The 26,555-nt window shown below is 33.5% G+C and overlaps 4 protein-coding genes across 9 annotated transcripts in view; 2 read left to right on the top strand and 2 right to left on the bottom strand.

The window, feature by feature from the left end:
• Positions 1–2,311, top strand: part of LOC105252509 (hepatocyte nuclear factor 6) — a 69,250-nt gene extending 66,939 nt beyond the window's left edge. For 2 of the 4 annotated variants that reach the window (XM_025415163.1, XM_020027925.2), the window contains one exon: positions 111–2,311. In XM_025415163.1, coding sequence (XP_025270948.1) covers positions 111–320 — 210 coding nt within the window. In that variant the 3' untranslated portion in view covers positions 321–2,311. The remainder of the gene's footprint in view (positions 1–110) is intronic. The other 2 variants (XM_025415165.1, XM_025415164.1) reach the window with 1 other exon arrangement.
• Positions 2,312–9,563: 7,252 nt separating this feature from the next.
• LOC105252500 (glutaryl-CoA dehydrogenase, mitochondrial) lies at positions 9,564–13,543 on the bottom strand. 2 transcript variants are annotated; one of them, XM_011259887.3, is made up of 9 exons: positions 13,314–13,543; positions 13,097–13,237; positions 12,959–12,991; positions 11,787–12,155; positions 11,354–11,483; positions 11,047–11,266; positions 10,273–10,502; positions 9,834–9,994; positions 9,564–9,740 (listed from the first exon to the last, which is right to left on the bottom strand). In XM_011259887.3, exons 2-9 carry the CDS (start codon positions 13,161–13,163, stop codon positions 9,676–9,678), a joined length of 1,275 nt encoding a protein of 424 aa, XP_011258189.1. In that variant the 5' UTR covers positions 13,164–13,237; positions 13,314–13,543; the 3' UTR covers positions 9,564–9,675. The 2 variants fall into 2 exon arrangements, with proteins under 2 accessions (XP_011258189.1, XP_025270951.1); XM_025415166.1 differs by lacking the exon at positions 13,314–13,543 and having other exon boundaries at positions 13,097–13,295.
• A 391-nt stretch (positions 13,544–13,934) lies between these two features.
• On the bottom strand, positions 13,935–18,103 carry LOC105252499 (caveolin-3). Of its 2 annotated transcripts, XM_011259886.3 has the most exons (4): positions 17,935–18,103; positions 16,514–16,602; positions 15,662–15,841; positions 13,935–14,905 (listed from the first exon to the last, which is right to left on the bottom strand). In XM_011259886.3, the coding sequence occupies exons 2-4, from the start codon at positions 16,598–16,600 to the stop codon at positions 14,708–14,710; spliced, it is 465 nt and encodes a 154-aa protein (XP_011258188.1). In that variant the 5' UTR covers positions 16,601–16,602; positions 17,935–18,103; the 3' UTR covers positions 13,935–14,707. The 2 variants fall into 2 exon arrangements, with proteins under 2 accessions (XP_011258188.1, XP_011258187.1); XM_011259885.3 differs by lacking the exon at positions 17,935–18,103 and having other exon boundaries at positions 16,514–17,285.
• A 2,937-nt stretch (positions 18,104–21,040) lies between these two features.
• On the top strand, positions 21,041–23,262 carry LOC105252498 (male determiner protein Mdmd(V)-like). Its single transcript, XM_011259884.3, has 5 exons — positions 21,041–21,150; positions 21,676–22,049; positions 22,271–22,522; positions 22,644–22,808; positions 23,094–23,262. Exons 2-5 carry the CDS (start codon positions 21,689–21,691, stop codon positions 23,210–23,212), a joined length of 897 nt encoding a protein of 298 aa, XP_011258186.1. The 5' UTR covers positions 21,041–21,150; positions 21,676–21,688; the 3' UTR covers positions 23,213–23,262.
• Positions 23,263–26,555: the final 3,293 nt, after the last annotated feature.

Raw genomic sequence — 26,555 nt, 5'->3', positions numbered from 1 at the left:
TATATATATATATATATATATATATATATATAACCACACGCAAGATTGAATAAATAAATAACAATACAGAATATATATGTATGTGAAACTAAATTTTCCGCTCTCCGCAGGAGACCAAAAGGCCGTCGAAGGAGATGCAGGTGACAATCGCGAGGCAGTTGGGCCTGGAGCCGACGACGGTCGGCAATTTCTTCATGAACGCCCGGCGCCGTTCCATGGACAAATGGAAGGACGAGGATCCGAAGACGGTGGCGGTCGAGGAGGAACAATTGTCGCCCACGATAGGCATCGGACAGCGCCAACCGAGCGATGTTTTGTGACACACATCCGACCACGAGGAGTACCACGACGAGTCGCCCGACGAGGATCTGCCCTTCTCGTAAGGGCGGCGTACTACCTCGTGGACATATTCTTGTCGACACATTCGATCGATGAAGAGAGAAGGGAGATTTTCTTAAGCGCTATTTTATGCCAGGGCCTTTGTAAATAATCTCTCTCTGTTCGACGAACGGAATTATTGCCGGGATCAATTCGGAGCATAATTAATTTCTGAAATATTGAATATTATATTTTATTTATTTCATATTCGATTCGTTTGCTCGTTATTTATTTATACTTTTGTTGTTATCAAGATTAGCTATGTATAAAGCAAAATCGAAATTTATTTAATTACCGCCTCGGTCTCTCGGAGAAATTTTATTCTGTATAGACTTGGAAATTTAAAAAAAAATTTCATTCATTGCTGATTATATATTAATTTCTATTTATATGTTTTGATTGAGACGATCGCGAATTGTGTCGAACAAGAACGTCCTAGCCGCTGAATGCGATCGATCATTGTAGCTCCCGCGAATGCGAGCGCGAAATGATTCAAATCAGATCCCTTGCTACGATTCGGCGTTCTTTTCCTTTTTTACGCTGGTGCGTTCCCGAGTATTTACGATTGATAGATTGTATATTGTCATATTAAAGCTCTTAAGTCAATATTCAAAGTCGGGAAACGGACGAGTCGATTGTATCCTAAGAATGATTATATAAAACATTCCCTCCCTGTTTAATTTTTAACAAGAATTATCCTTATTTATTTCAACGTAATGTAATGTGTCGCAGTAATAAGTTTGCTGTTCCTCGTAAATAATTTCGTAATTTTAAGATAAGGACTCGCGTACGATAAAGATTCATTCGTATGTCGACTTTGAATACCTCGCAAACTCTGTGCCATAGTTTGCCATATTAGCATAAGTTGATCTGGACCTTTTGTGCCCGATTCTTAACATTCTAGTCTATCGTACTATGTTTTAGGAAGACCATTCGTCGCTTTAATTCGCGAGGCGGCTTCCCTTTTCTAGTCAAAACTCTAAAGTTTGAATTCTAAATCTGCTTTCGGTGCTGATAGCGCGCCAAGAAGATCGTTTCGAGAATGCTCACGTTTTTTTTTCGCGCGTTTAGAGTTTATTCGTTGCTCGAAATATGAGATAAGTTTAGTTTAGCGAGATAGTGATTGTTATCTTATTTCATAAGAGTAGAATAGTCGCTGCTTTAAAAAAGGATCAAGAAGGCAACCGTGTAATATTTGCGCTTGACGCGCGAAATTCTAAGCGCTCTGACAATCGAGTGAATATTTAGATAACACTCGTTTTCTACCTTTTCTTAACCCACTCGAGATCAATCGAAACTATGATGAGGGGCTACAAAGTTTATAAAAGCTCCGATACTCTATAAAGATACTAATTAAAGCAGCGACTTTAAGCGCGTGATAGGTACTAATTAAAAAGATCTTACTGTGCGTTGATTCTTTTAATATTTTCATTCGAGGCCATATGTATTTATAGCTTATTTCGTGTTTTGTTTTATCGAATAAATAGTTGCTAGATTTTCATATATTTATGAAAATCTATCGTCTATCGCGCGCGCGCCCTTTTTCATCGTTAGAAATTAATCCTTGGCAATTGAAATTGCCTTTTCCAAAGCTTAAACACTCGAATTAATCTCTCCGGTCTATTAATTTCCGAATGAAATTGCTCTTATACATAAGAGTTTCTTGCAAATGAAACAATAGCATCTAAAACGAGGAGCACAGTTTTATTTGTTTCTTTCTAGATATCCTATGTATGTCCTGTTAAACTAATTGAGAGGTTAATCGGCGCTTTTCCACAAGCACGAGTAGCGGTGAGGTTTGATGATGATCGCGCAATCAGCGGCGTCGAATGCGCGACCGATTCGTCGTGTCCTCGTTGGTCAAACGGAACGTGAACCAATTTTCAAAGTGGCTTCGTGTGAGGATGCACGTGCCAAGTGATATATATATATACACATATATATATATATACATATATATATATATATACACATACACACAATATGTATGTATAAACATGTACATCTCGGGAGTATGGACGCTCTTTTGTGCAAACCGATGGCGGGAGGGAGACGTGTGGAATGGGGGAAGAAAAGAGCGATTTTTAAAACGGATGGCCGCGCGGCCTCCCACAAGAGACAGAGACCGCGAGAATAAGTGAGAGCCTGTGAGAAAGAAAGCGAGAGAGAGAGAGAGAGACAGAGAAAGAGAGCGAGCGCGAGAGAGAGAGAGACTTTGCGAGCCGCACTCGATATCGTACTGCAATTGTGCTGTGCTATTGTACATATTTAAAAAAAAAAGAAAAAAAGGAAAGAGAGAACATACACGTATATACAGATAGATTTACACAGTCATACATACACACATACACACACACACACACACACTTTTATTACGTAAGCGACGGCGTTCGCCAAGCTGGGCGAAAACGAATCGGCGTGACGTTTGATTGCAGAAAAGCGCATTCTAGCCGACTTGCACTCTGCGTCTGTGGCTCTTGCGTAGCGAAAATTCTTTTGTGCTTCGACACACACACACACACACACACACACACACACACACACACACACACACACACGTCGCGATGTGGCGAGCGATGAGTTCTGCGAGATTTCGTTCGAGCGACACTTTACGTCACTCTTTCTTTTTTGCGTGATTGTGAAAGGATCATTTATGCTAGTCCGAGTAATTATACAGGGTGAATCGCCGAGATTTAATTGACAGAATGATTCAAAAGTATCGAGGGTATCGACGAACGAATTAAATTTCAAAAATAAATCAATATCTTGCATTCAGTAATTTGTCGGTATACACAATAATTCATACTCCATTTTCCTGATGTTTGGTAATAAAAATTTCAAAACGTGAAAAGAATTCAAAAAGGTGATTTTATTGAACTATTATCGAATCGCGCAAAATTGCGCTTATTTAAAATACATATATATATATATATATATATATATATATATATATATATACGTATGTATGTATGTATGACCTCATTCGTTGAATTAATTGAGATCACTTTGAGACCGAAAGAAGAGTGATTGTTTTATGCACACATTGGGATTGGTTTTCTTCGAAAAAATACGAAAAATCGCTCGATCACACACCGCTATTTTAGAATCGTTCGTCTCGCGAATGAAATGATGCGTCGTTTTTTCGCACTCGAATGTCCGTTGAATGTTGGAAAATTCGGCGATATTATCTACGGCATATGTTACTTAATTTATTATATTTTAGGATATAGGAACGAGAAAAATATGCATTACGTGCAGCATTCGCGTTCGCAGCTTTTCAAGCTACAGCAGTTCGTCATCGAACATGTAATTGTGTAACATTTTGTAAAGTTATATCGACCCTCCCTATTAGAAAGAGCGTGTGTGGCGACTCGAGGCATGTTACCACTTTTGTGTAACAACAACAACAACAACAATAACAACAACAACAATCTCCTCTCTAAAATAATTCAGATACACCGATCCACATTTTCTTCTCAACATTGCACGTTGTTTGATTAGCATTTCTCTTGACGCTATTATTTATTATTAATTTATCACAAACGACGTCAAATAAACGATTATTCCAAGCGAGCATCAGTTCTGAGTGTTTGAAGACTAGATTACCCGAATCAGCTCGGCTCGACGCGAGAAGGACGTTTGCATTATTTCCCGTTGAAAAAAATATAATCCTCGGTCTCTTATTTCAAAAGAAATGCGGAATCTTTTTCCAAGCAAGAATGAATCCAGGGAGAGACGCGAGCGGCCTCCTCGATCGTCGGTTTAAGATCGTATATAGTACAAAATAAACATATATATTGTAACAGTTTAATTATATATACATATATATATATATATATATATATACACATATGTATATGTATATGTATGTATATATAATCATACATATAAGGAGGACTGTTTTTCGGATGCGAGTGTTCAAAATGATAGGATCGATGGTAAATGACGAAAAAACCGGCGCGCAAATTTTCATGGAAATTCCCTCGTTCGAGACGATCGTGTCTTATTATCGGACACGATAAGACGCTCGAATATAAAAATTTTGCAATCGAGAAAAAGAAAATGATGGACGTCTTTTTCACGCTCCTTCTCGATAATTTTTGGATTTGTACGGTCACAATGATTAACTGATAGATATATCGTTAGAGTTTCTTTAATTGATGTCCTATAATTTAATTTCGTAATTTAAACGCTAATAAAGAGTGTAGATATTAATGTCACATAATGTGTCAAAGTTAATTTTTTTATTTTCTACCGAAATAAATATCTATAACGTTAATTTTATTATAAATGATTATTCCTCTACGAGACATATGTTTTATAATTGTTTTGGAAAAGAAAAATTATTTTAACGAACTATGACGTAATATCGAAAAGTCGAAATGTCATTTGATCGAGGCAATTTCGAGACACGTAGCACGCATATTTGTGCACACATACACACATACACACGTGGATAGAATCAATATGTATGATAAAAATGTAAATATAATTTTAGTCGCGGGAGGAGAGAAGGTTCATTATTACTACAATTATACTATTACTGACGGCAATGATTATTAATTATTAAGCGACGACAGACGCGAGAGTTTCTGTTATGTGAGAGAAAAAAAAATAAAATCAGAACAACGTGTAACAATGTAGCTAAGAAAGAGACAACACACGCCATAAGAATTAAAACAGCAAGGGAAAAGCGAGAGAGAAAAAGAAACGGAAAGGAAAGCAGAGAACGTAAAAAAATACATGTATGCATATACATATATATATTTATATATATATGTATGTATTAATATAAATGCAAATATAGATATAAATATAATATAAATGCAAATATAAATATATAAATATGGACATAAGTATAAATAAATTATATATTATATATATAAATATATAAATACGGATATTATTACCACCAACCACGGTGAACAGTGTTGACCGTCGCGAAGACGATTATCGAGCGATCTTTAGGTCGATCGATCGATCGATAACGACTGTTACGCGTCTTAAATTTGAGCATAAGAGACAGAGAGATTGCGGGCGAACGAGAGGGAGAGAGACAGAGAGAGTGAGAGAGAGAGAGAACGAGAAAATGTGTGTGTGTGAAAGAGAATAAAATTCGATGAATCTATTTATATATTGCGCCGAGAGAGGCTCGTCTCGATAGTTAGTTCGTTACGTGACACATATCCAGTGGATTAGAAACTATCGACTAACGACGACCACGTACAATACTAGGTGTCTATATCGATCTAGTTTCCACCCCACTCGCAGAGAATTTTTACTTCGTTTTTCCACGGGCAGGGGTAGAAGAAAAGAATCGGCAGAATTTACGACGGCATGAAAGAGAATTAAAAAAGGGAAGAAAAATAAAAGGACTCGATGTGATCATTTCCGGGCAAGAAAAGTCTCTCATTTTCATCCATTCGATGCTAAAGACGAGAGAGAGAGAGAGAGGGAGAGAAAGAGAGAAAGAGAAACGATATGATTCTCTAATTTTTCATTCTCTCGAAAAATTTTCATCCCTATCGCGATCTGTATCGCGACTGCTACCTCGGCTCGTCCAATCTTTCATAAACAAATTACGATTGAAAAGAGACAAAAGAGTTAACAAGGGAGAAGAGGAGAAAGGGAAGAAAAGTAAAAAAAAAGTGAAACAGGGCAAGAAAAATTTTTCAAAAGATTCGGAATAACGTTTTTTCTCGAACGAGGCGAAAAATATACAGGAAAGAAAGGAACAGAAAGAAAGCGATAAGAAAATATGAAAACAGTTTGTACGACAATAAGGTATCGATTAGTTAATCAGAAATGAAATAATGTAAAATACAAGTGCAAAAGCAGATATACATTATTATTATTATTATTATATATTATTATATATTATTATTATATTGTAACGCGAAACACTTCGCGTATAACGGCGTATACGTGAAACTGCTGGTTTTCACCCTCTGAATGCAAAAAGGAGGAGAGTAAACGACAATCGTAAACGCAGAACGATATGTCGGAGCTCCTGTCAAGAATTCGAAAAAGACGGTGTAGAGAAAAACCGGTACTAAAATAGCATTGTTTCCATTTCTTCTACTTTTTTCTATCCACCGTGAGAGAAAAGAGAAAGAAGAAAAGATAATAATTTTATTTATCCGATTTATATAATCCAAAGTATCGCGATCAATACCTCAAGTCCGGCGATAAACAACTTTAGGAATTGCAGCGATCATTCGCGTCACAAAATTAAAAGTCGGAACAATTCGACTTGTGCTTAATGGTCTTTCGTAGAAAATTATCACTTCAAATTGCAACGATAAAAAAAGGATTTAAAAGGAGGATTTGAGGTATTGACGTTGACAGGAGGACGAAAGTCGAGATGTCCATAATCGCGATGTATACCACAAGTCGAGCGAAACTGCAACAAAGAGGAGAAAGATGAGAGAGGGAGAAACAGGGGAACAGAGAGCGAGAGAGAGAGAGAGAGAGAGCGAGCGAGAGAGCGCGAGAGAGAAAGAGCGAGTCATTAATTTATTTACAATTATGTGTATCCGTTGGTAGGCAACAAAATGTGGTTATATGAGCCCGAGCGACTCTGTCGCGACGGTTTCCGGCGTACCATTGAATTTTCTCGCGCGGCGAGAGCGACGATCGTTGCTTGTGAAGATGACGGGATCGAATTCGCGAGCAAATTTGTGCGAGGCGCGGCAACAAAATTTCTTCTCTCGATCCGCGACCGAGAAGTCGATTTTTCTTCCTCGGATTTTTCGATAATTTTTTAATAACGCGGTTTCGACGATTCGATTAGAAAAAAAAAAAAAAAACAAATGGATTCGATCCCGGCGTTAACGAGATGTGCAACTATGTAATAGACACATCTTCGATCTCGAGAGCCGCGAGAGGACAAAGAGGCGATTGTAAACTAACAATGTTACTACGTTTTATCAAGAGCTTATTGTAGTCGAGAATCATTAACACACATACAGACACACACGACACACAAAACATGCAAACACATTACAACATTAAGTCAAGTAACAAGAAAAAAAAAACAAGACAACAATGGTATTGAGTGTAGCACGATAAAAAAACAAACGTTCTTTACACTTTTGCACGAGACGTGTGTTGTAAACTTAAATTAATTATTATTGACATATGTAATTAACGTTTTATTACTTAGCAATTAAACTTAATTTATTTCTGATTACTCGAGTCGCTTGTGTTGAGCGCCCTTGTTGTCGTTACTGGTGGATCGTGTGCAATTACGATAACCGATCGATCGATCGATCGATCGTGATGATCAAAGGCAAACGCTGCAATGATAACATTCTACGTTCTACTACGATTCGTCTACTATTCCCTGCATTTTTGAGGCGCAACTTATGCTTAAAAAGTAATGAAATTTTCATTAAGAAAAGTTATCAATCAATTGTTTCAATTTATAATAAAATCCTAATAGAATTTAATTCAATTAAAATGAAGTTTCAGGAAAGAAAAATAATCGAGATGAACTAATTTAACAGCAAAAAATATTACCAAGTTGACGAAATTTTTACTTACATTATTGATTATTTAATTATTACAAAATTCATTTTTACATAATAATTATTTAAAAATGTCTTTCAAAAATGTGGTAAAAATATAAATAACTAAAAATTAAAAATTAATTAATTATTTATGAGACAAATACAAATAAATTTAAATATGAATATCCCTCTCTAATTAAGAGAGTTATTCTTTTAATCTTATTTAGTTTATCATATTATAAATTAAATAATTAATATTTTTGAGAAATTTCAAGGAATAATGAAGAAGTGGCAATAATATATTTTATTTTTATCAGAATAATAATATATTTTATTTTATTTTGTTAATATAATCGCTAGAAAATTATTATATAAAAAAATAAAAATATCTCGGAAAACAGAATGAATCATATTATTTATCGCATTAGATTCTTCATAAAGCACTTTAATTAATTTTCATGCCACATATGGGATATACAGTATCCGTGTCATTATTTTTTATATACGTACACAACAATAATCATTATAAGTTGCAGCAGCCGCATTCTCTTAAATTGCGAGATGGAATTATCGATATTGTATAAATAAGCAAGTAGTTGAAAAAGAAAGAAAGAAAAAAAAACACTTATAGATTTTTATATTTTTATTTAACATCAAATTAGTCTCTAAAAGCACTGTGTAAGCATATATATGTGTATATATTTGTACGGAGCTCTAGTTATTAGAGAAACAGAAGACGAGTGAGCGAAAGAGGAAGAAAGCATGAATGTCGGTATCGTAATTTATTCGATTGATTAATCTAAAAATCGAAAGAAGGATTGCAATGAGATCGATGTTTATATCTCGAATTTATTAGTTCACAATACGAAGTTTTTTCGTAATCTTTTTTCCGAAAGTCTTATCATCGTTTTTTGGGAATAATAATTAATGACTTTGACAATTTATAAAAACGCGATAAATCAGTTGATATTATGTTTAATTAATTTCATTTTAAACGTATTTTATATACATATGTTAATTACTTTACTTCACATTCTATTCGCGCAATTTTAATTCACTGAGAATCTGACTCGGATTCAAATGCATTTCGATTGTAATGCGGCATTATAAAAATTATTCTTTCAAACTGTACTCGGGACGATCGCAAACGCTATCTTGATATTTTCGAAAATGAAAAAGAGTTTCGATTTGCATTTTCATTACGCGATTATTTTCTATTATCAAAAGAGCCACGCGCGTAGACGTAGGCGGATGAATGAATGCAATGAACGACAAAAGAGAGCAAGAGCGAATGACACATAGTAAAAAAATACATACCATAAAATTGTTAAAACGTGAAGTAGAGAAAATAAACGAGCAATAAATTGTATCAAGTAAAAGCAAAAGTCTTATTGCAACGCGGACACGTGTTTAAACGATTCTTTTATTATTGGTAGCATGCTTTTTAAATACAAATATTGATAATAATCATCTATTTTCATTAAAATGAAATATTTTTTCAAAATTACATTTTCCATGAGAATAATATCTATACAATATCTGTATACAGTAGAAAATATTTATTTATAATTGAAATTATTAATTTAAAACAATTAATTAATAATATTTGAAATTTTTAAACTTGAACTGATTATATCAAATATCATTTTTTGTTTTAGGAATATTATTTAAAGTACTACACATTAGTGGGACAGATATAAATTGTAAAAAATATTATAAAAGTAATTTTATATATATATAAGACAGTCATATATATAAAGACAGTCTTAAGATTTGTTAAAAAAGTTTATTTAAATGCAGCAATACCGGTAATTGCTCTCCCGAGGATTAACGCGTGAATGTCGCTTGTGCCTGTGAAAGGAAAAAAGAATACATTCGAATGACGCGTCATCATCATTATTGATTGCGTTAAATATCCGTCATTTCGACATAATCTTCGCGTACCTTCGTAGGTATTTACGGTTTCCAGATTCACCATATGTCTGATGACATGATACTCGTCCGAAATCCCATTTCCGCCCAGCATATCTCTCGCGGCTCGCGCAATCTCCAACGCTTTGCCGCTTGAGTTTCTCTTTATGACAGAAATCATTTCCGGAACGGCTCTACAGAACACAGAATCATTTTTCGCATATTCGCGGACAAAAATTTTCTGTACAAAAATTTTACATATTTATACATCCTTCCCTCAATGTCATTATAAAATAATAATTTTGCATCAATCTACATATTATATATAATTACATTATAAACATAATATTTTCATTTCCATTGTATACCGAATAATTGAAAATCCTCTTATTACGTAGAATATTATTATTCTAAAAAATGTGTATATTAATTTTGCTTTAAACTTGTCTATCCGATTCCAAGCAATTTTTACCTATTTTCATCTATCAATCTACCAATTCGCAAGCAAGCTTGAAGACCAATCGCAATGTCGGATATCATGTCAGCCAATTTCTTTTGAATAAGTTGATTGGCTGCCAGTGGCTTGTTGAATTGTCGTCTCTCCAGAGTATAAGATCGAGCAATCTTTAAGCAAGTCTCCGCCGCACCCAACGAACCCCAAGCGATGCCATATTTAGCATTGTTTAAACAACTGAAAGGCCCCTTTTGTCGAGTCATTATTATGTTGTATAAATATTTAAAGAGTCAAACTCAAAAGATTTCCGACTGATATATATGGTCAACGTTATGACAATGAATTTTTTAAAGATTTTAATCGCTGCTCATTGTTTGTTTTAACGAATTATTAATAAATAATAAATAAGAGTTTTGTTCTTCAATCATTTTTAATAAATAAAAACATGAAAATAATTTTACGATTCCATGGATTTTTGTAATTATCCATGCAAAATTCACTTCTGAAGATTTATTTTCTATTATCGGGATTTTACAGTGCCAAATAAAATTTAAAATATTTAATTCTGTCCACATATATTAACCAGAAATTTTTTGGGTTTGACAATACTCAAATATATATTTACTAATTATTCTAATTTGTCTACAATTCAGCTATATATCTTTTTTATCGTTATTTAAATATTCTAATGATGACAAAATTAATGAATTATACAATAAATAATTTATCGAAATAAATAACAAAAAAATAATATGTACATAAATCCCTAGTTTGCTAAAAAGTTTGACATACTTTAAGTCCTTGAACATTCAGCACATTTTCCTCGGGCACAATTACGTTGTCCATCAGAATCATTCCAGTGATGGACGTTCTTAGAGAAAGTTTCCCTTCAATTTTTGGAGTAGATAATCGATCTCCTGCAGCCTTTCTATCAACGATAAATCCGCGAAACTGATTGTCATCGCATTTCGCCCATACTATTAATATATCGGCGATGGGCGCGTTCGTAATCCTAAATGTGATATTGTGAGATTCTTCCGATCGCTAGAGAGTAGTTTTCAAGCGAGCATGTAAATAGAAAGTATTTGTTAAAACTAACCATGTTTTGCTGCCATTAAGTTTGTAAGTCTTTTTATCAGAATCGTAAGTCGCTCTAGTTTCCATGGACTCTACGTCACTACCATGATTAGGTTCCGTCAAGCCGAAACAGCCGATTATTTCGCCGGAAACTGAAATGCGCCTTAAAAATTATGACCCATATCTCCGACAAAAATTATTATATATTTAATTAATTTTTTAGAAAAATTACTTAGTTTTAACCTAGTCTTTATAAATATTAAATTTAATTATTTTGATCAGTTCATTTAATTCAGTAAATTATAATTTTTTTTATTTCTGAATTGTTTTTCATATTTTGGAAATTATACTATTGTTCGAAAGTCTTAAATCCTCCCTTTCCTTATCTTACACGTTTTAGAAATTAAAATTCTGTAATTATAATTTTATTTTAAGAACCGAATATTTGCACATACCCAGTTTAGGCAAAAATCGCTCCTTTTGAGAATCGGTACCGTGCATATAAATCGCACCACACGAGAGAGAAGACTGTACCGATAACGCGGATCGATACCCGCTATCAATGCTCTCGATCTCCTTGGCAAGAAGCCCGTACGCTATCGAGGATACCCCGGCAGCACCGTAACCCTTCAGAGTGCATCCCAATACCCCTATCTGGCCCATCTCCCTTATAATCTCCCGGTCAAAATGCTCCTTGCGATTCGCCTCGATTACGCGCGGCAACAGTTTCTCCTGACAATAAGAACGAAACTGATCTCTCATCAGAATCTCATCCTGTGTCAGCTGGGATTCCAGATCAAACGGATCCTCCCAATTAAAAATGGCTGCAAAATGCAATTTGTTTCAATAAAAATAAATTAAAAAGTTCATTAATATTACAAGTTAATTGAAAAATAATTTATGTAACAAATATTTTCCACATTTATTTATTATTAACATAATATTTTCCACAATTCACAAAAATTTTAATAAAAACATATGTTATGTAAAATCATAATAATGTAATAATAGAGCGTAATAAAATGTTAGAATATATTTTATCAGTAAAGTCAGTTATCAATAAATATAGTAAAATCGACCGAATCAAATAAACTACCGGCCGAGGAAAGCCTTTATTTGTGCTGCTATCTAGGTTCATTGCGTACGTCTTCAGTAGAAATTATCAGTATAAATCATCAGCATTAAGTTGTTTGTCTACTTTTATCTAGCTCTATTCTTAAAAATAGATAAATTAATTTAAAAGAAAATTAATCCAAACAAAAAAGCTCTGACAGGCTAATTACAAAGCGAATAAGAGGCAGTAAGAATCAACAGTCGATCAATCTTAAAGGTGACATGTTCGATGGATGACAAATGTAAATCGATGTAAATCGAATTTCGATTCATATTTTGTTTTAAAACTTGATGATATTTTATATGCATTTTTATTTAATTATTTTTAAAATATCGTCAATAAGTTTTTAGTTAACGTTAAATATATCTTGTGCTGAGAACCCAAAAAGAAGAGACCAAAACGTTCGCAATCATAATATGCAATAATTAATGTAATAATTGGAGCACTTTTATTACCTGGCTCTTGTTTCCTCTTATATTCGCTTTGTACTTTGAAATAAATTATACAACTTACGTTTTGATTGAAGTGATGCGGAGACAGAGATCTCTGATCAGGATTTAAGGACAATGTAATGAGTGAATACTTGATTTATGTGATTTAATTAGCAAACCAATTTAATTAGCTAGTCTTGAATAAATTTCTAAAGGATACGCCTTGAGGGATTAACGTGACACACACGACCGATTCTCAATAATAATCTCCGCATATTATTCGCCATGTTGAGCAACGGTTGATAAAACACTGACTTGTTGACACTGACTTGTTCTTAAGAAATCACCTTATCAGATACGTCTAGAAACGTAACGAGTGATTGAAAAGACTGTATTTTATAAATATTTCAATATTACTTTAAATATTTCAATATTACTTTAAATATTTATTGAATATATTAGATGAATACAACTACTCAGCAGTCGATGACTTGTCAGCTGTTGTCGAAAGCGTTGTGACCATTAAATTCTATATACATAGAGTTTAGTGTTCGTAACATTTTACGTTATAATTGACTGAGTTTCTAATTGGCTCACTAGAAACTTGGAGGTAAATTTGAATGACTGTTAATTCTTTAAAGCACTACTTTTTATTGCATATGATTTTTATCCAAAAGTTTTTCTTAGCAGATTTAAATTTTAATGATTTTTAAATTAAATTCAGATTTTTGTAAAAATCAGTAAAAATTGCAAGATGTTTTTGCGTAGGTTCTACATTTTATTTCCAAAAATTCTTTTGCAGAAAATTTATATACAATTCGATGTTGCGAAAACTTTCTATTTTTGTATCTATAATAAACGAAAGGATAGTCATTAAAATAATGTAATATAATGATTCAAATTTATCGTAAAAATATAATAGTGAAAATACAATAAATCTATATTTCATTAGCTTCAATTAAAAATCTACGCACTAATATTAATTACGCATATTTTAGCGGACGGATTTTTGTTTCAGTCTAACTTTTTCCTGTTTTTAATATAATAATGTATATACTCTTTTGATATAACTTTAAAGAATTTTAGCTTTTCGTATGTATGTAGCTTTTCAATGATAATTTTATATCACTAAGATTTAATTAGAATTTTCGATTAATTTTCCTGAACAGATTCTCTCGTTTTTAGATTGTTCTACTTCGAATAATTATTCTTATCCGAAAATATATAACGAGGCATATTAAATTCGAGAAATCTCAACAAAGAAATAAACAAGAAAAAAATTGGCGCGTATAACACATTGCTTAGTTTGCCCTATAAACTTTTCAACTCGCGATCTGCAACTACCCCGAGAGAGACATGCGTCAGGTTAAAATTATTATATTCTTACAAGGCCAAAACGCACACAAGGGAGACCTTTACACTTACTGTACTTAACTCTTGTCGCATATAACAGTATTGCAGATAATTTAACGAAATTCCTTGGCATTACTATTGCACGAGTAAAACTCAGACTACAAAAATAAATCTTCCTAATCATATGCGATATAGATTCAATGCTATCATTAATATTCTGATATATTCATATTAAAATCTAATATATAAATTATTCTTTTTTATCTCGCGTAACAACTTTGCATTCGGACATATCATGCCACAAGAATCTTTATCTAGAATTAGACATCTCCTCGAGAGAGTATATGTAACTCTCTATTTAGATAGTAATAATACTATTAATGCATTTCGAAGCGCATTTGCTCGTGTCATGTGTTGAAAAAGATACGAAACTCTGATAACGATATACGAATTTGATTCGCCGTTGCAGGATCGTTGATTATACGACCAACAGGTCCTCCTTTTGATAAGGACCATCCGGCAGTTTCTGATTGAATATGCGAATATTGTGGCAGAGGTAACCCATCGCCTCCATGATCGGCCGGACAATCGCATGTGTCACCGCCGCAAAGAAATTTCGCGTCGCCGCGCACGTGATTTTCCACACGCGCAGACATGGCGCGACGCACCATATATGCTGCAAGGAACAATCAAGGTAAAAGAGTGCGGAAGAAAAATTATCCGGTAATAATAAAGGAACAAGCGCTAAATAAGAATCTAAATTATATTGCAATTATTTATAATAATTATAAATTAGAGAATTCTGTTTTAAGATAATAAATATGCAGTAATGTAAACAAGAGAGAAAAAGTATTTAATGACATTATTATAGAAATTATTATAAATGGATAATTATTATTATCATAGAATAAATCAGTAATACTAATATTACAATAATGGAAAAATGAAAAGTTGTTTAAATGAAAAATATTTCATTTTTTAAGTCATTAAAAAAGATGTGAAATACAAATATTTAATGTCATTTATTTTAGACTTTTGTGTATCAAATAATGAATATCAAAATTTTAAAATGCAAAAGACACTAGCTTGATGTCTTTTGAATATCTAAAAAGAGATTTAAATATTTTTATTTAATACATATATTCTTTCTCTCTTATTGTTATATTATTAAACATCTTTAAAAAGTCAACAATTACTTGTTTTATTTAAAGTTACTAAGTAGATATTAAATTTTAATCTATATTAAATGTGTATGTGTTATAGTCATTAATTTTGCAAACTTGATCCAATCTTGCCTCAGCAAAGCCCGTAACATGTTCTACCCACAATAATTAAAGAGCAACTATATCGTGATACACGTGTAGGATATCTAAAATCGATCGACTCAAAGAGGAAGAACGCACGCGACTCGGAGGAGGTTATCGACTCTCACCTGAAAAGCGAGGCAGGCGAATGTGAAACCCAAACAGAGAGCTAGTATAGGCGCCACGAGAACGGAGAGAAGCACGTAACAACATCCTCTGGAGAGTCGGAAACAGTGTCCACTCAGACGCCAGGCGCACTCGGGACTACGGATTCCTTCCGGTTCTCCGATCACATCGTCCCACATCACCTGAGTATGTGATAAGTCACGCTTGTGTAAATCGATTAATCACGCCGTTAAATTGATAAATATGCGCGCGAATTTTGTGGGACGGACAATCATACGAGCCGAGAGAATAAACGTCATTACTTTGTCGCAGGTAAAAGCTACGACTAAAATCATGACTCAATCTAAAGTTCCATTAATCTACGTTGGCGACTATCGATCTTCAATTACTAATTTTCGAGGAAATGTAGGTTACGGCTTTCTTATCAATGTACTAGATAATTTAAAAATTCAATGCTTCATTTATTTTCTTCAATGAAAATAATAAATCCATTTGTGATAATCGCATCAATAAGCACAAGCTTATGGATTAAAATTGAAATGATAGTTCATTTATAATTGTATCATTAAATTGCGGTACATTTTGAATTCACGATGCATAGATTTCACTCATGCTTTATAGAAAAACAAGAACTATATATCATGCTTTTAGAAAAGCATCTAAAATTGTAAAAATAATTTTAATAAGACATAATAAAATATAAGAATAAATTTGAAGAAGAATTTTAAAAATTAATTAATTAATTTAAAAGCCATTCACTTTCGTTAATTGAAAAGATAAATTATACCGCTACAATTAATATATGATTTAATCATCGCGAATAAACATCCTTTCGCAGACAGAGACTCCTTTACCTGAAGATGCTGGTTCAGGCTGTTGGGGTCCCGATCCTCGAGCTCGACGGCGCTCTCGCCTCCCGCGGAGGACTCCGGCTTCTCCATCCCTGGAATATGGATAGCCGGACATTTGGGCATGACACAGCAGAAGCTGTTCCTGAATCTCGCCAGCATAGTTCCCGAGAACTCTACGTACAGTCTGCTCCTCTTTTCACTCGCACGAAAGAGAAACGACTTCACGTGCCGCGACGCGCGGTTTTTCCTGCCTCCTGGCGCGGCACCATCGCGAAAATGACGGCTGTCGCGGAGGATGTACTATCGCGACCGGTATACGTATCCATAAGCCATCGATTATTCCCGTTAAATAATAAATCGCGCGTTACCACGACTGGCTGCGGCACGGCCCTCGTCGAGAAAAAAGGAAGAGGTGGTGGAGGAGAGCGGGCGATCAAGGATGCGCGACACGCGTCGACCGCGATCAAATGCCATGCAGAACTCGAGGGGGAGATATTTCCGTACAATATCCCTTTCGTAATCGCGTGATATATCGATTCGAGACGCCAGACGCTACCCTTAACTTCTCGCCTTGACTTCAAACTGTTGCACCCGGTCGGATTCTATAGCGAAATTATGTCGCGAGGTCACGGATTTTCTTTCTATAAACCGCTGCCGAGGATGACGCACTGGGAAATTAGACGAATTAAAAATATCGTCAAGCATATATTTAATTCTTTAGAAAGTAAAAGACTATTAAAGGGGGAAAAGAGGAAAACGATTTATTATTTAACAATTTTTTTTTAAACTTCTTCTGCATATCTTAAAAAAAAAATACATGTTACGAAGACAAATATATACGTGAAATTTCTTTCTTTAAAAAACTACATTAGAAGCGGGGAGGTTTGGGATTGAAAAAATGGCGCGACATAAGCTTCGTCCTACTTTTCGCAGATCCGTATCTACCCCCATGAACGGTTCACGCTTTACGACGTGATTATCGACTCGCAAAAAGTTTCGAGTTTACCGAGTCCGATCATACTTGCTCTTTCTTCCTATCGCGCTCCAACGCAAACTTGCTCGTAACTTGCGTCCAATTAATAATACATGCCTCCATTATACGACGCACCACTATGTGTCCAACAAAGGCACAAAGTGGAGCTCGGCCGATCGAATTACCCTCTTCACATCATTAATTATTTCCGCAATTCTATTCCTCGCCACGTTCTTAATCACAGTCGTTGCATTACGACAGAAAAACATTACGAGCGTTCGAGGCGATCACATTTATCTTCCTCCCTTTTCCCTGTTTTTCCCGTAGCAATTTATTAAGATAAATGACTGACAAATTTTAGGGGGTTAAAAAAATCAACAATTCTTCTAAAAAGATTCCTCGAGATCGAGAAAGCAGGATTCGCGACTCGTTTTCCAGAAATGATACTCACTCGGATCGCCGTTCGCCACCCTGGAGCCCCTTATTTTGCCGGTTGTTCGCGAAATACTGGAAGCGAGCCCTATTTCCCGATTGTGGCACACGCGTCGCCTCACACTTTACGAGAGTAAAGTAGTATTCGTAGTACTCAGACGCTATACTTGAGCGCTATAAGCGGTTGAAGAATAATCCGAGGCATCCTAAGAGAAGTGGACAGCGGTCAACGCGGCTGCGCACTCGAGGGTTTCAACCCCTTGCGGTCTCTCGTCATTTCTCGGCAGGGTACAACCACCCCGAAACGAAAGTGAATGGCTTGTACGAGCGATGTAATTCCGATACGGAAGAAAGTAATCTCATTAAGTAGTAATACGATACATATGCAGCTAATTAGAATATCGAAGAAAAGATTATTTGAGAAAAACATTGGAGTCAAATTTTCTGCTTGGAAATCTTCCACGCAAAGAAATATTGCCGAATATTTTTAGATGAAAATTTTAGGTCGATTCCAATTTCTTATAATCGTAACAAATAAAAAAGTTAATTAAAAGTAGACGAATAAAAATTATAATTAAACTCTTTTCATTTATTATATGCTTTAAGTATCGATTGTAGTCTCTTTTTCATTGCCGATATTATTCAATTAATATTAATAATCGTGATAATTAAGTTGACGATATTAATTTATTATTTTATTATTGTCATTGTTTCTATTTATATGCATATAGTTTATTATCATACATAAGATATTTATATTTCCTCTTTTAATCAACAGATGGAGTCTGAAGTATATATATTGTGATACACTATACAACTTTACCAACGGATCACATAAGACAATCAATCAACAGATTTATAAAAATTAGTTTATAAAAAAAATTCTATTTTTTTTTGTGATAACTTGATAACTTTTTTTAATCAATTGATTTTTGTCAATTGCAATCTATGTATTATTATCACCTGTCTACCATTGTTATTTTTGTCATAATAATTTACATAATAACTTTATAAAAAATTAATAGAGAGAAAGTTGAAAATCTATTATATTTTATATAAGAAATTTCCTCTTTTTTCCAATATATTAAATTATTAAATTCTGTCATTAGGATAAAAACGATGAGAGAGGATGGGTTATTACGATGGAGGTCTTTGACAAAAATGCGTCTCGCCGCTCTCGTCGATTCTGACAGGGACCATCGACGCGAACAAACGCTGAACAAAGCGGGATGGCGGTCCACCATGTGGATGATGGGACAGATAGATGTGGGAGAAGGGAGAGACACATGAATGGAAGCTGACGTGTAGAGTATTATAATGGACATTCCGGTACACGCGATGGCTTAAATCAGAATCTGCAAATCCGAGAGTTGCATAAGCACGACAGTCACGACAGACGTCCCGTCACGATCTATAACGGGCCGTACTTTTACCGCTCGTAGGTGGAAAAACGCTGCACAATCATGTCGTCTTCGTGATTTTGCGTCGAGAGTTGCGAGAGCGAACTCGTGGCTGCTGCGCATCCCTCGCGCGTAATTTGCTTCCAATTTATATCTCCGATTCAACGCATGATTAGCATCGCCAATAGAATTTCCCTTATTCGATTTATTTTTCTCTCTGTAAAAAATTTCTATATTCAAATATCTTTTCAACTAACTTTCCTGACGCATTTCATTGAGATTTATGAGCAAATGCCAAGTTTATTAATTCAATCGAATCACATTTTAAATGGACATAATTTTTTCTTATAAAAATGGACAAGTTTCTACGTTTATAAAATAATTAATTTCGTAAACAACGCATCTGTTTCGAATTAAGAATAATTATATGCCATTTCGTTTAGACATCGCGACTTGCGTCGCTTAATTTCGAGGGCGTGTTTCCGGCCCCTAATGCTTACATATAAATAGAAACCTAGAAATAGAAGGATTAAAGATATCACGCTTATGCTTTTCTCTTCTCACTTCCCTTTCTAGGAGATCATGAAAAATCCCCATTTTCTTACGTCACCCCCGTAATCGCTGAGTCACGCCATTCTGTCACACCCCATGGAGCATCGTAAACATTCATCACCCCCGTTTGCAGCTATCGAATAAAATTGTATTTTCCGAATAGCCTTTGAAACGTCAATGTATACGAAATATCGTGAAAAAGCACAATCGTAGCACAATCTTTTAAATGATATAAAAAATAATAAAAATATAATTGATGTAAAATAAATGTGAGATATATTAAAATTATACTCGAGGAATTAAAATTAATCGAAAGGAATTTAATTCAAGGAATTTAATTCAAGGAATGAAAATTAATCGAAAGAAAATAATTTTTCAAAATTGTGAAATTTCTAAGAATTTTTTCAGAATTCGAATTAAACAATTTTGATTTTTAAAAATAGAAGTAAACTTTGTCTTTTCTTTTTAATTTTATTCTTGTGTAAAAGACTGTCAATTTAGACCTTTCCCACGTCATATCTCGAATTATCGAATACCTCGAGCATGATTTAAACACGGCGCCACACAACAAGATGTAGATCTAGCTAGTTTGGCGAGCGGCACGACCGGGCTCGCCAAGCGTGTCAATATGTAATTCCTCCGGTTATGAAACGAAAATTTACGAGCACAAGGCCGCCCTGTGCCATTATCATAAGCGAAGAAATTAACGTAATCGCAGTCACGACGGCCCTTTCAATTCAACTACTCAATAGTGGCGGCGGCGGCGGCGGCAAACGAGATATATAAAACGTGTAATTCAAGATTTCCCATGGATCGATTCTCGTGCCTGCGATCAGATTTGAATTGCGTCAATGCGCGCGTTGCATAATGATCTGTGTAATATGGCATAACTCGGCGCAACACGCCCGCACGTTGCATTCGCAATCTCGCAAACGATATTTCTATTTTACGCGGAAACCGATATATCGCGATATTATCGATTTATTGTGCATTATTATGCTTTTTATAGCCCTTTTTGCCGACACTCGTTGATTTATCGAGGAAAACTTGTCATATATTGTATACAAGATATGTATTGGAGATAAATATATAGCGTGTATATGTGTGTATGTATATTTATCTCACGTAAAAATATTTATAACACGAAAGGTTACACTGTAAGAAGTAACAAATTCAAACTATTGTGTGGTCGAAAATTATCGCGTCGTCAGTTGTCATCCTTGTGTCTTTCTGGAACGTTTGATTTTCTGCTGTTTCCTGTTCAAGTGTAACAAAGATTGTTTGTACGTATATATATATATAGCTCTTTATTATTTGTGGAATAAATGCAAAGTGTCTGATAAATTACAAATAAACTATAAAAATGTGTTATATTGATAAATTTATTTTTTCTCGTGAGATTTAAATTTATATCATATATATACGATCCTTATTTCTATTTTTCTTACTTGTAATATTTTTATTGTTATTTCGATTATTTAAAAAATTCAAAATGTTGTTGTGTAATCATTTATAAAAAATAACAAATAACCAAACGTATCATTCAATCGATATGTAAATGCTAGTAATTAACTTTGTATTTTATCATATGCAATTCGAACTCGTTAATAACTGCTTTTCAAAATGATTATATATATATATATTATATATATATATATATATATATATCTCTTAATGAACACGTAATAAGTAATATAAAGAAATTGGAATCATTCAAGATATTTTATGCGTAGCATAAAAAATTAATTGAAATTTCAAATTTAGCCGGCATTTAAATGCAGTACGTCGTAAATACATTTTTTTTTCAGGGAATTGTCAAAGATGGTAAAAGAAATTCAGCGCATCCAAGTTAAAGCATCCAAGCTTTTTGTTCCTTTAAAAAATACTAGAAGGGATTCTTCCTCATCGGAATTGAGCTCAACTGAATCTTTTACATCCTCCTCGTCAGAATTAAGTTCATTTACATCTATTACCTCTTGCAGTTGCTTAACTAGCAGTACAGATGAATGCGATTACTTAGTGTATATAAACAAGAAAGAACAAAAAAATGGCAGAAATCTCACAAATGAGAATAAAAAAAAATTATCGAAAAGAAGAAATCCGTCCAAAATGTCTACAACAACTTTGAAAAAGCTTGGAAGCAAGAAAAATTCAAAGGAGAAAACACATGAAGTACCAAAAAGTATGTTAGAAAATTCGCATTATAAATCTAAATATATCGTAATTCAAATTTTAATTATAATAGTCGTATTATAAATCTAAATATAACAATCTTTAAATATAACATAATCTCTAAATATAACATAATCTAAATTGTAACTGTACTAGTAGCCGTTAAATTACTTATTCCGACTTGTTCATGATTAATTCGTCTATTTATTAAACATACATTTCTTTCAATAGAAAACAAAAAAATTTTAGAAAATTCTTGCTTATCTGATTCTTCCAATAATTGCGATTGCAATTCTTGTTACACGCACTGTGACTGCAAACATTACAATGGTAAAAACAAACAGGAAAATTTAAAAAATAAAAATAAACGTAAAAAGATAATGTCCTCGAAAAGTAGAGGACAATTTACGAAAGTTGCGACAACTTCTGAATCACTTAAAAATAGAAAAATTTCGAAGAAAGACGCAATAAAATCTTCTGAAAGTATGTACTAATTCATGTGCATCTAATTAATTTACGCATTATCATTTTATTTCTGTATTAATTAATATGTGTATTTTATATTTTATATATGCATTTCTTTTATACAAATCTGTTTTTACAGAAAAGAAGACTAGCTTATTCGATTCCTATGGTTGTAACTGTAATTCACGTAATACGAAATGTGCAAAAGGATCCTCGAGAAGTTTGAGAGATTGGAAAAAGTCTGTGAGAAATGCGAAATCACTCAATAGTAAGAAAGTTTCAAGGAAGACAGAATCTTTTGAAAGTACGTTGAAAATTTATGTACGTCTAACTATCTCAATCGAGAATGTATATAAAGTGTTTGAACTTTTTTATTTTTATGTTGCATAATTTTTTACTTAATGTTTACTTACTATACTATTTCACACTTTTTATATCATTATCCTACTTTTACGTAAAATTGTAGAATATTATTTTGTTTCACTCTTTAAGATTAGACTTGACAAATTTTAATTATTACAAGTCTAATTTGATTACTTTACTAATTTTATATTGATTCTTTGCATAAATTCTTATTTTATGTTTTAAGGACATTCGTCGTCATTCTCAAGCGAGGATACTGAATATGAATTTTTCAGCAGTGATGAAGATTCCCGTGATCATTGTTGCGGAAATATTCGTGAATCGCGTCGTAAAATAAAATATTAACTACGGAAATTAATCGATAAAAAAATACTATTATTCAAATGTATAATTCAACATGTATAATTATTTATTGTATCGTACGTTAACAAATATTTATTGTATGCATAGGAAAAATTGATAAAAAATTATTTATTGTAATATTAGTTATTATGTTATTAGTTATTAATATTAATTAATTTTTATTACGCTTAAAAGCATTGCGATAAAATTTTATAGTGACATTTCTCATTTTATATTGTATTAATTAATCTTTCCCAGAAGAATGTAAATTGTAAAAATGTGTGATTAATAAAGAACCCTATATTATCTCAGAAATATAGAAACATCCTTATATTTGAATACAAACTCAATAATAATTTAACGACAAAATAAAATGTAATTTTTTTTCTGCTCGAGAAAATGCCATTTTCATGGAATAAATGTTGTGCGATAGCTTCAAATATAAGATGAAAATTGTTAAATCGGAATTTATCGCGATGAAATTATTGGGAGAAATAAAATTATATTTTGCTCCTTGCCAATACTTGCAAAGGGCTTATACGCATTTCAATTGAAACGATGCGCAACTGGAATGTGATTACGTAACGCAGATAAAATCAAAATAACAGATTACTTCACACCTCTGACTGGGAGAGGAAAACAGGACTGAAATCTCGCGCAATGATATGTAAATATACATATATTCAGATAAGATTGTCTACGTCGCACGTAACGGTTCGCACACGAGCGTTCTACATGTTATATGTGTGTATAGATAGAAATGCTATTATCGTGCGAATAATAAGATATGAGCGATACAATCTTGTTGATCTATTTCAGCACGGAAATAATATTTTATTACTGCAAAAAAATCATTTAAAATTACTAATGAGGAGAAAAACAGTAAAAAAAGTTTATCGATGTTTGCTTCTTTCCCTATATAATAATTATATTATATAATAATTAAATATCAATCATTGAAACATTATAAAAGCAATACTTCTTTTTATTGTTGAGAAAAACTTGATTATTTCAGATCAAAAGGTAAACGGAAAGATTCGACAATTGTTGGCAGAAACGTCGAGTGGAGTTAAATAGAAGCGAGAATGTCTAAAAACGTCGAAAGGCAGATTTCTTTCGAGAATTATCACGAGAGCATTATTATATTCCGATTACGGCACTAAAAAGTTGGAGGAAAGAGAAGAATAATGCGCGGGAAAAATCTCTGCGAAGAGAATCGGTCACGTGCGTCTGTGCGTTTGTGCAACGTGTTGTTATTGGGTTCATGGCCCGGCTCTACCTTGCCACTGCAACTAGAAGTTGTGACATAATAGACTCTCGCCAATCACCTACACTGCGTTTGCGCTAACTGCAAGTCCCGAAAGCGCATATAAATATTATATTACAAATATGTAAAAATATTACACGTGAAAAGAAGAGAGGAGAGAAAATAAAAATATGTACACTCTATGAACAAGATATTACACATATGTAAATATGTGTGAAAAATACTGGAAGAGAAATTTGGAGATCTAATGGATATCTAATAAAGCTATTTAAATGTTTATTAATTCTGGAAATTGTGTAATTTTTTTTAATTACGCATTTTTTTTTACTTCAATTAAATTTTTTTTCTTCAGATTAATATCTGCCTTTCTCCGGCTAAATTTTGAAAAAAATAATCTAATAAATTAAATTACTTTAGAAAAATTCAATTTAATAAACTAAATTACTTGGATGTCACTCATAAAATTCTGTTTATGTTAATTTGTGTAATATTCCAGGGGAGAAAGTAAAGTAAAGTGGAATTATACGAAGAATCGCTAGAGAATCAAGCTCGCACTTGCCGAATCTAGGACGTGAGGAGAGTAACTGTTTATATTAACATTGCGGTCTTCTTTTTCTCCTTGATGACGCAAGAGCATCGCTTCGAAGACTTTGCGGGGAATATATAAATGTTTCGCGTTTTATGGGGCGGTGAATTTCCCCGATGATTACACGGTAACGGCCGTGTAGGATAATGAGAATTAATTTTAGATCGCAGGCTTCTATTCGCGGCGAATATTTCTATCGCTAGGTTTACCGTTAACGATAATTTAGCTCGTTTGCGGCTGTGCGTTACGACATTTCGCTTAGGCTAGCTGCTTACGCGGGTTGAGTAAGACAAACTCCACAAAGGTCTCTCTCCGACGTCCAGTCACATTGTCCGGGAATCCAGGTGGGTGCACTTATGCTCGTATAATGGCAATGCTTATGGCATATAATTAGTATCTGAGTTACGTTATCGTGGTCGTTCCTTGGCCTCCTCGCCGAGCTCAGATCAAAATCGACACGTCTAAGAGTTGTTGCAATAAATATTTCCCATGTGTGTCTATCTGTCGTATTTTTGCGGAAAATAAATTTTCAAATATATCATTTAAACAAAATATACTATTTGCGATACTTTAAAATATGTATCAAATATGAAAGTCATAATTTGATAATTTCAAGAAAGAGATATAAATTTAAAAAATATATATAAAATATAGATTCGACAATAATTTCAAGTTATGAATTAAAAATTCCTTCATGCATATCGCGATGCAAGAATTCGTGAGAGGGAAATTAAAATTTTCAACAAACATATTGACAAATCTTATAAATAGAACGCGATTATACGTGAACATTCATATCCTTCTATCAAATAATTCATAAAATTATCAGATAATATTACTTTCTCTCTTCATCTCCTCAATCAACTCTTAAGAAAGAATATGAAAAATTAGTTGAAAAATCTTTATAAATCATTCCTCGTGTCAATATTAATTGTGTCGATTATGAAATATAATCACAGTGAGAAAATCCAGAATTTCGCTTGTGATTGTTTTCAAATTATTTCATAAAATTCCGCACGTTTTAAATACGGATTTACACGCGTCAGATGCATCCGTCAGAGCGCACGAAATGCGCTTCTTGCGCAGGGCGCATCGCTTCCTTCATAAGGCGGGCTATTTTTAAGCTTTAAGAGCACATTGCGCTCCCGTTATTTATGGCAGGCAACTGCGATGAGCATCTGTCGCGCGAACGTAATCGAAAAGTAAACCAGAAAAAAACACAGAGAAAGAATTTGCATTTCTTTCACGAAAAAAGTCAAAAGTTTAATTCGTAATCTACACATTTATTACAGAAAACTCTAGTGTATATATTTAAAATACTTATTTTATTATTCCAATATTGGTTACATCAAAATTTTTTTCCAACGTACCAAGATAGGAATTGTTCGCTTGAAAACGCGCGATTACACGTGCGCATTGTGTCCGTTTTCACAAATCGTTCCGTAACACTGAGTCACGCGTCTGTCCCGTGGACACCAGTATGTCGGTACAGA

This window comes from Camponotus floridanus, unplaced genomic scaffold, assembly GCF_003227725.1.
Source record: "Camponotus floridanus strain SB8 unplaced genomic scaffold, Cflo_v7.5 scaffold99, whole genome shotgun sequence".
Classification (NCBI taxonomy): Eukaryota; Metazoa; Arthropoda; class Insecta; order Hymenoptera; family Formicidae; genus Camponotus; species Camponotus floridanus.
Note: the sequence above shows the minus strand (reverse complement) of the source record. Positions and strands in the feature narration are given on the sequence as shown.

Excerpts from the sequence above, each read along its gene's own strand:
- LOC105252500 (XM_011259887.3), bottom strand. The coding sequence starts at position 13,163 with ATGGCGAATAATATGCGGAGATTATTATTGAGAATCGGTCGTGTGTGT. Across the intron at positions 11,484-11,786 it reads GCGATTTTTGCCTAAACTGG|TTTCCGGCGAAATAATCGGC; the intron begins GTATGTGCAAAT and ends GGCGCATTTCAG. Across the intron at positions 9,741-9,833 it reads AACCGTAAATACCTACGAAG|GCACAAGCGACATTCACGCG; the intron begins GTACGCGAAGAT and ends TTCCTTTCACAG.
- LOC105252499 (XM_011259885.3), bottom strand. The coding sequence starts at position 16,669 with ATGCTGGCGAGATTCAGGAACAGCTTCTGCTGTGTCATGCCCAAATGT. Across the intron at positions 15,842-16,513 it reads GCCTGAACCAGCATCTTCAG|GTGATGTGGGACGATGTGAT; the intron begins GTAAAGGAGTCT and ends TCACATACTCAG. Across the intron at positions 14,906-15,661 it reads TCGCCTGCCTCGCTTTTCAG|CATATATGGTGCGTCGCGCC; the intron begins GTGAGAGTCGAT and ends TGTTCCTTGCAG.
- LOC105252498 (XM_011259884.3), top strand. The coding sequence starts at position 21,689 with ATGGTAAAAGAAATTCAGCGCATCCAAGTTAAAGCATCCAAGCTTTTT. Across the intron at positions 22,523-22,643 it reads CGCAATAAAATCTTCTGAAA|AAAAGAAGACTAGCTTATTC; the intron begins GTATGTACTAAT and ends CTGTTTTTACAG. Across the intron at positions 22,809-23,093 it reads GAAGACAGAATCTTTTGAAA|GACATTCGTCGTCATTCTCA; the intron begins GTACGTTGAAAA and ends TTATGTTTTAAG.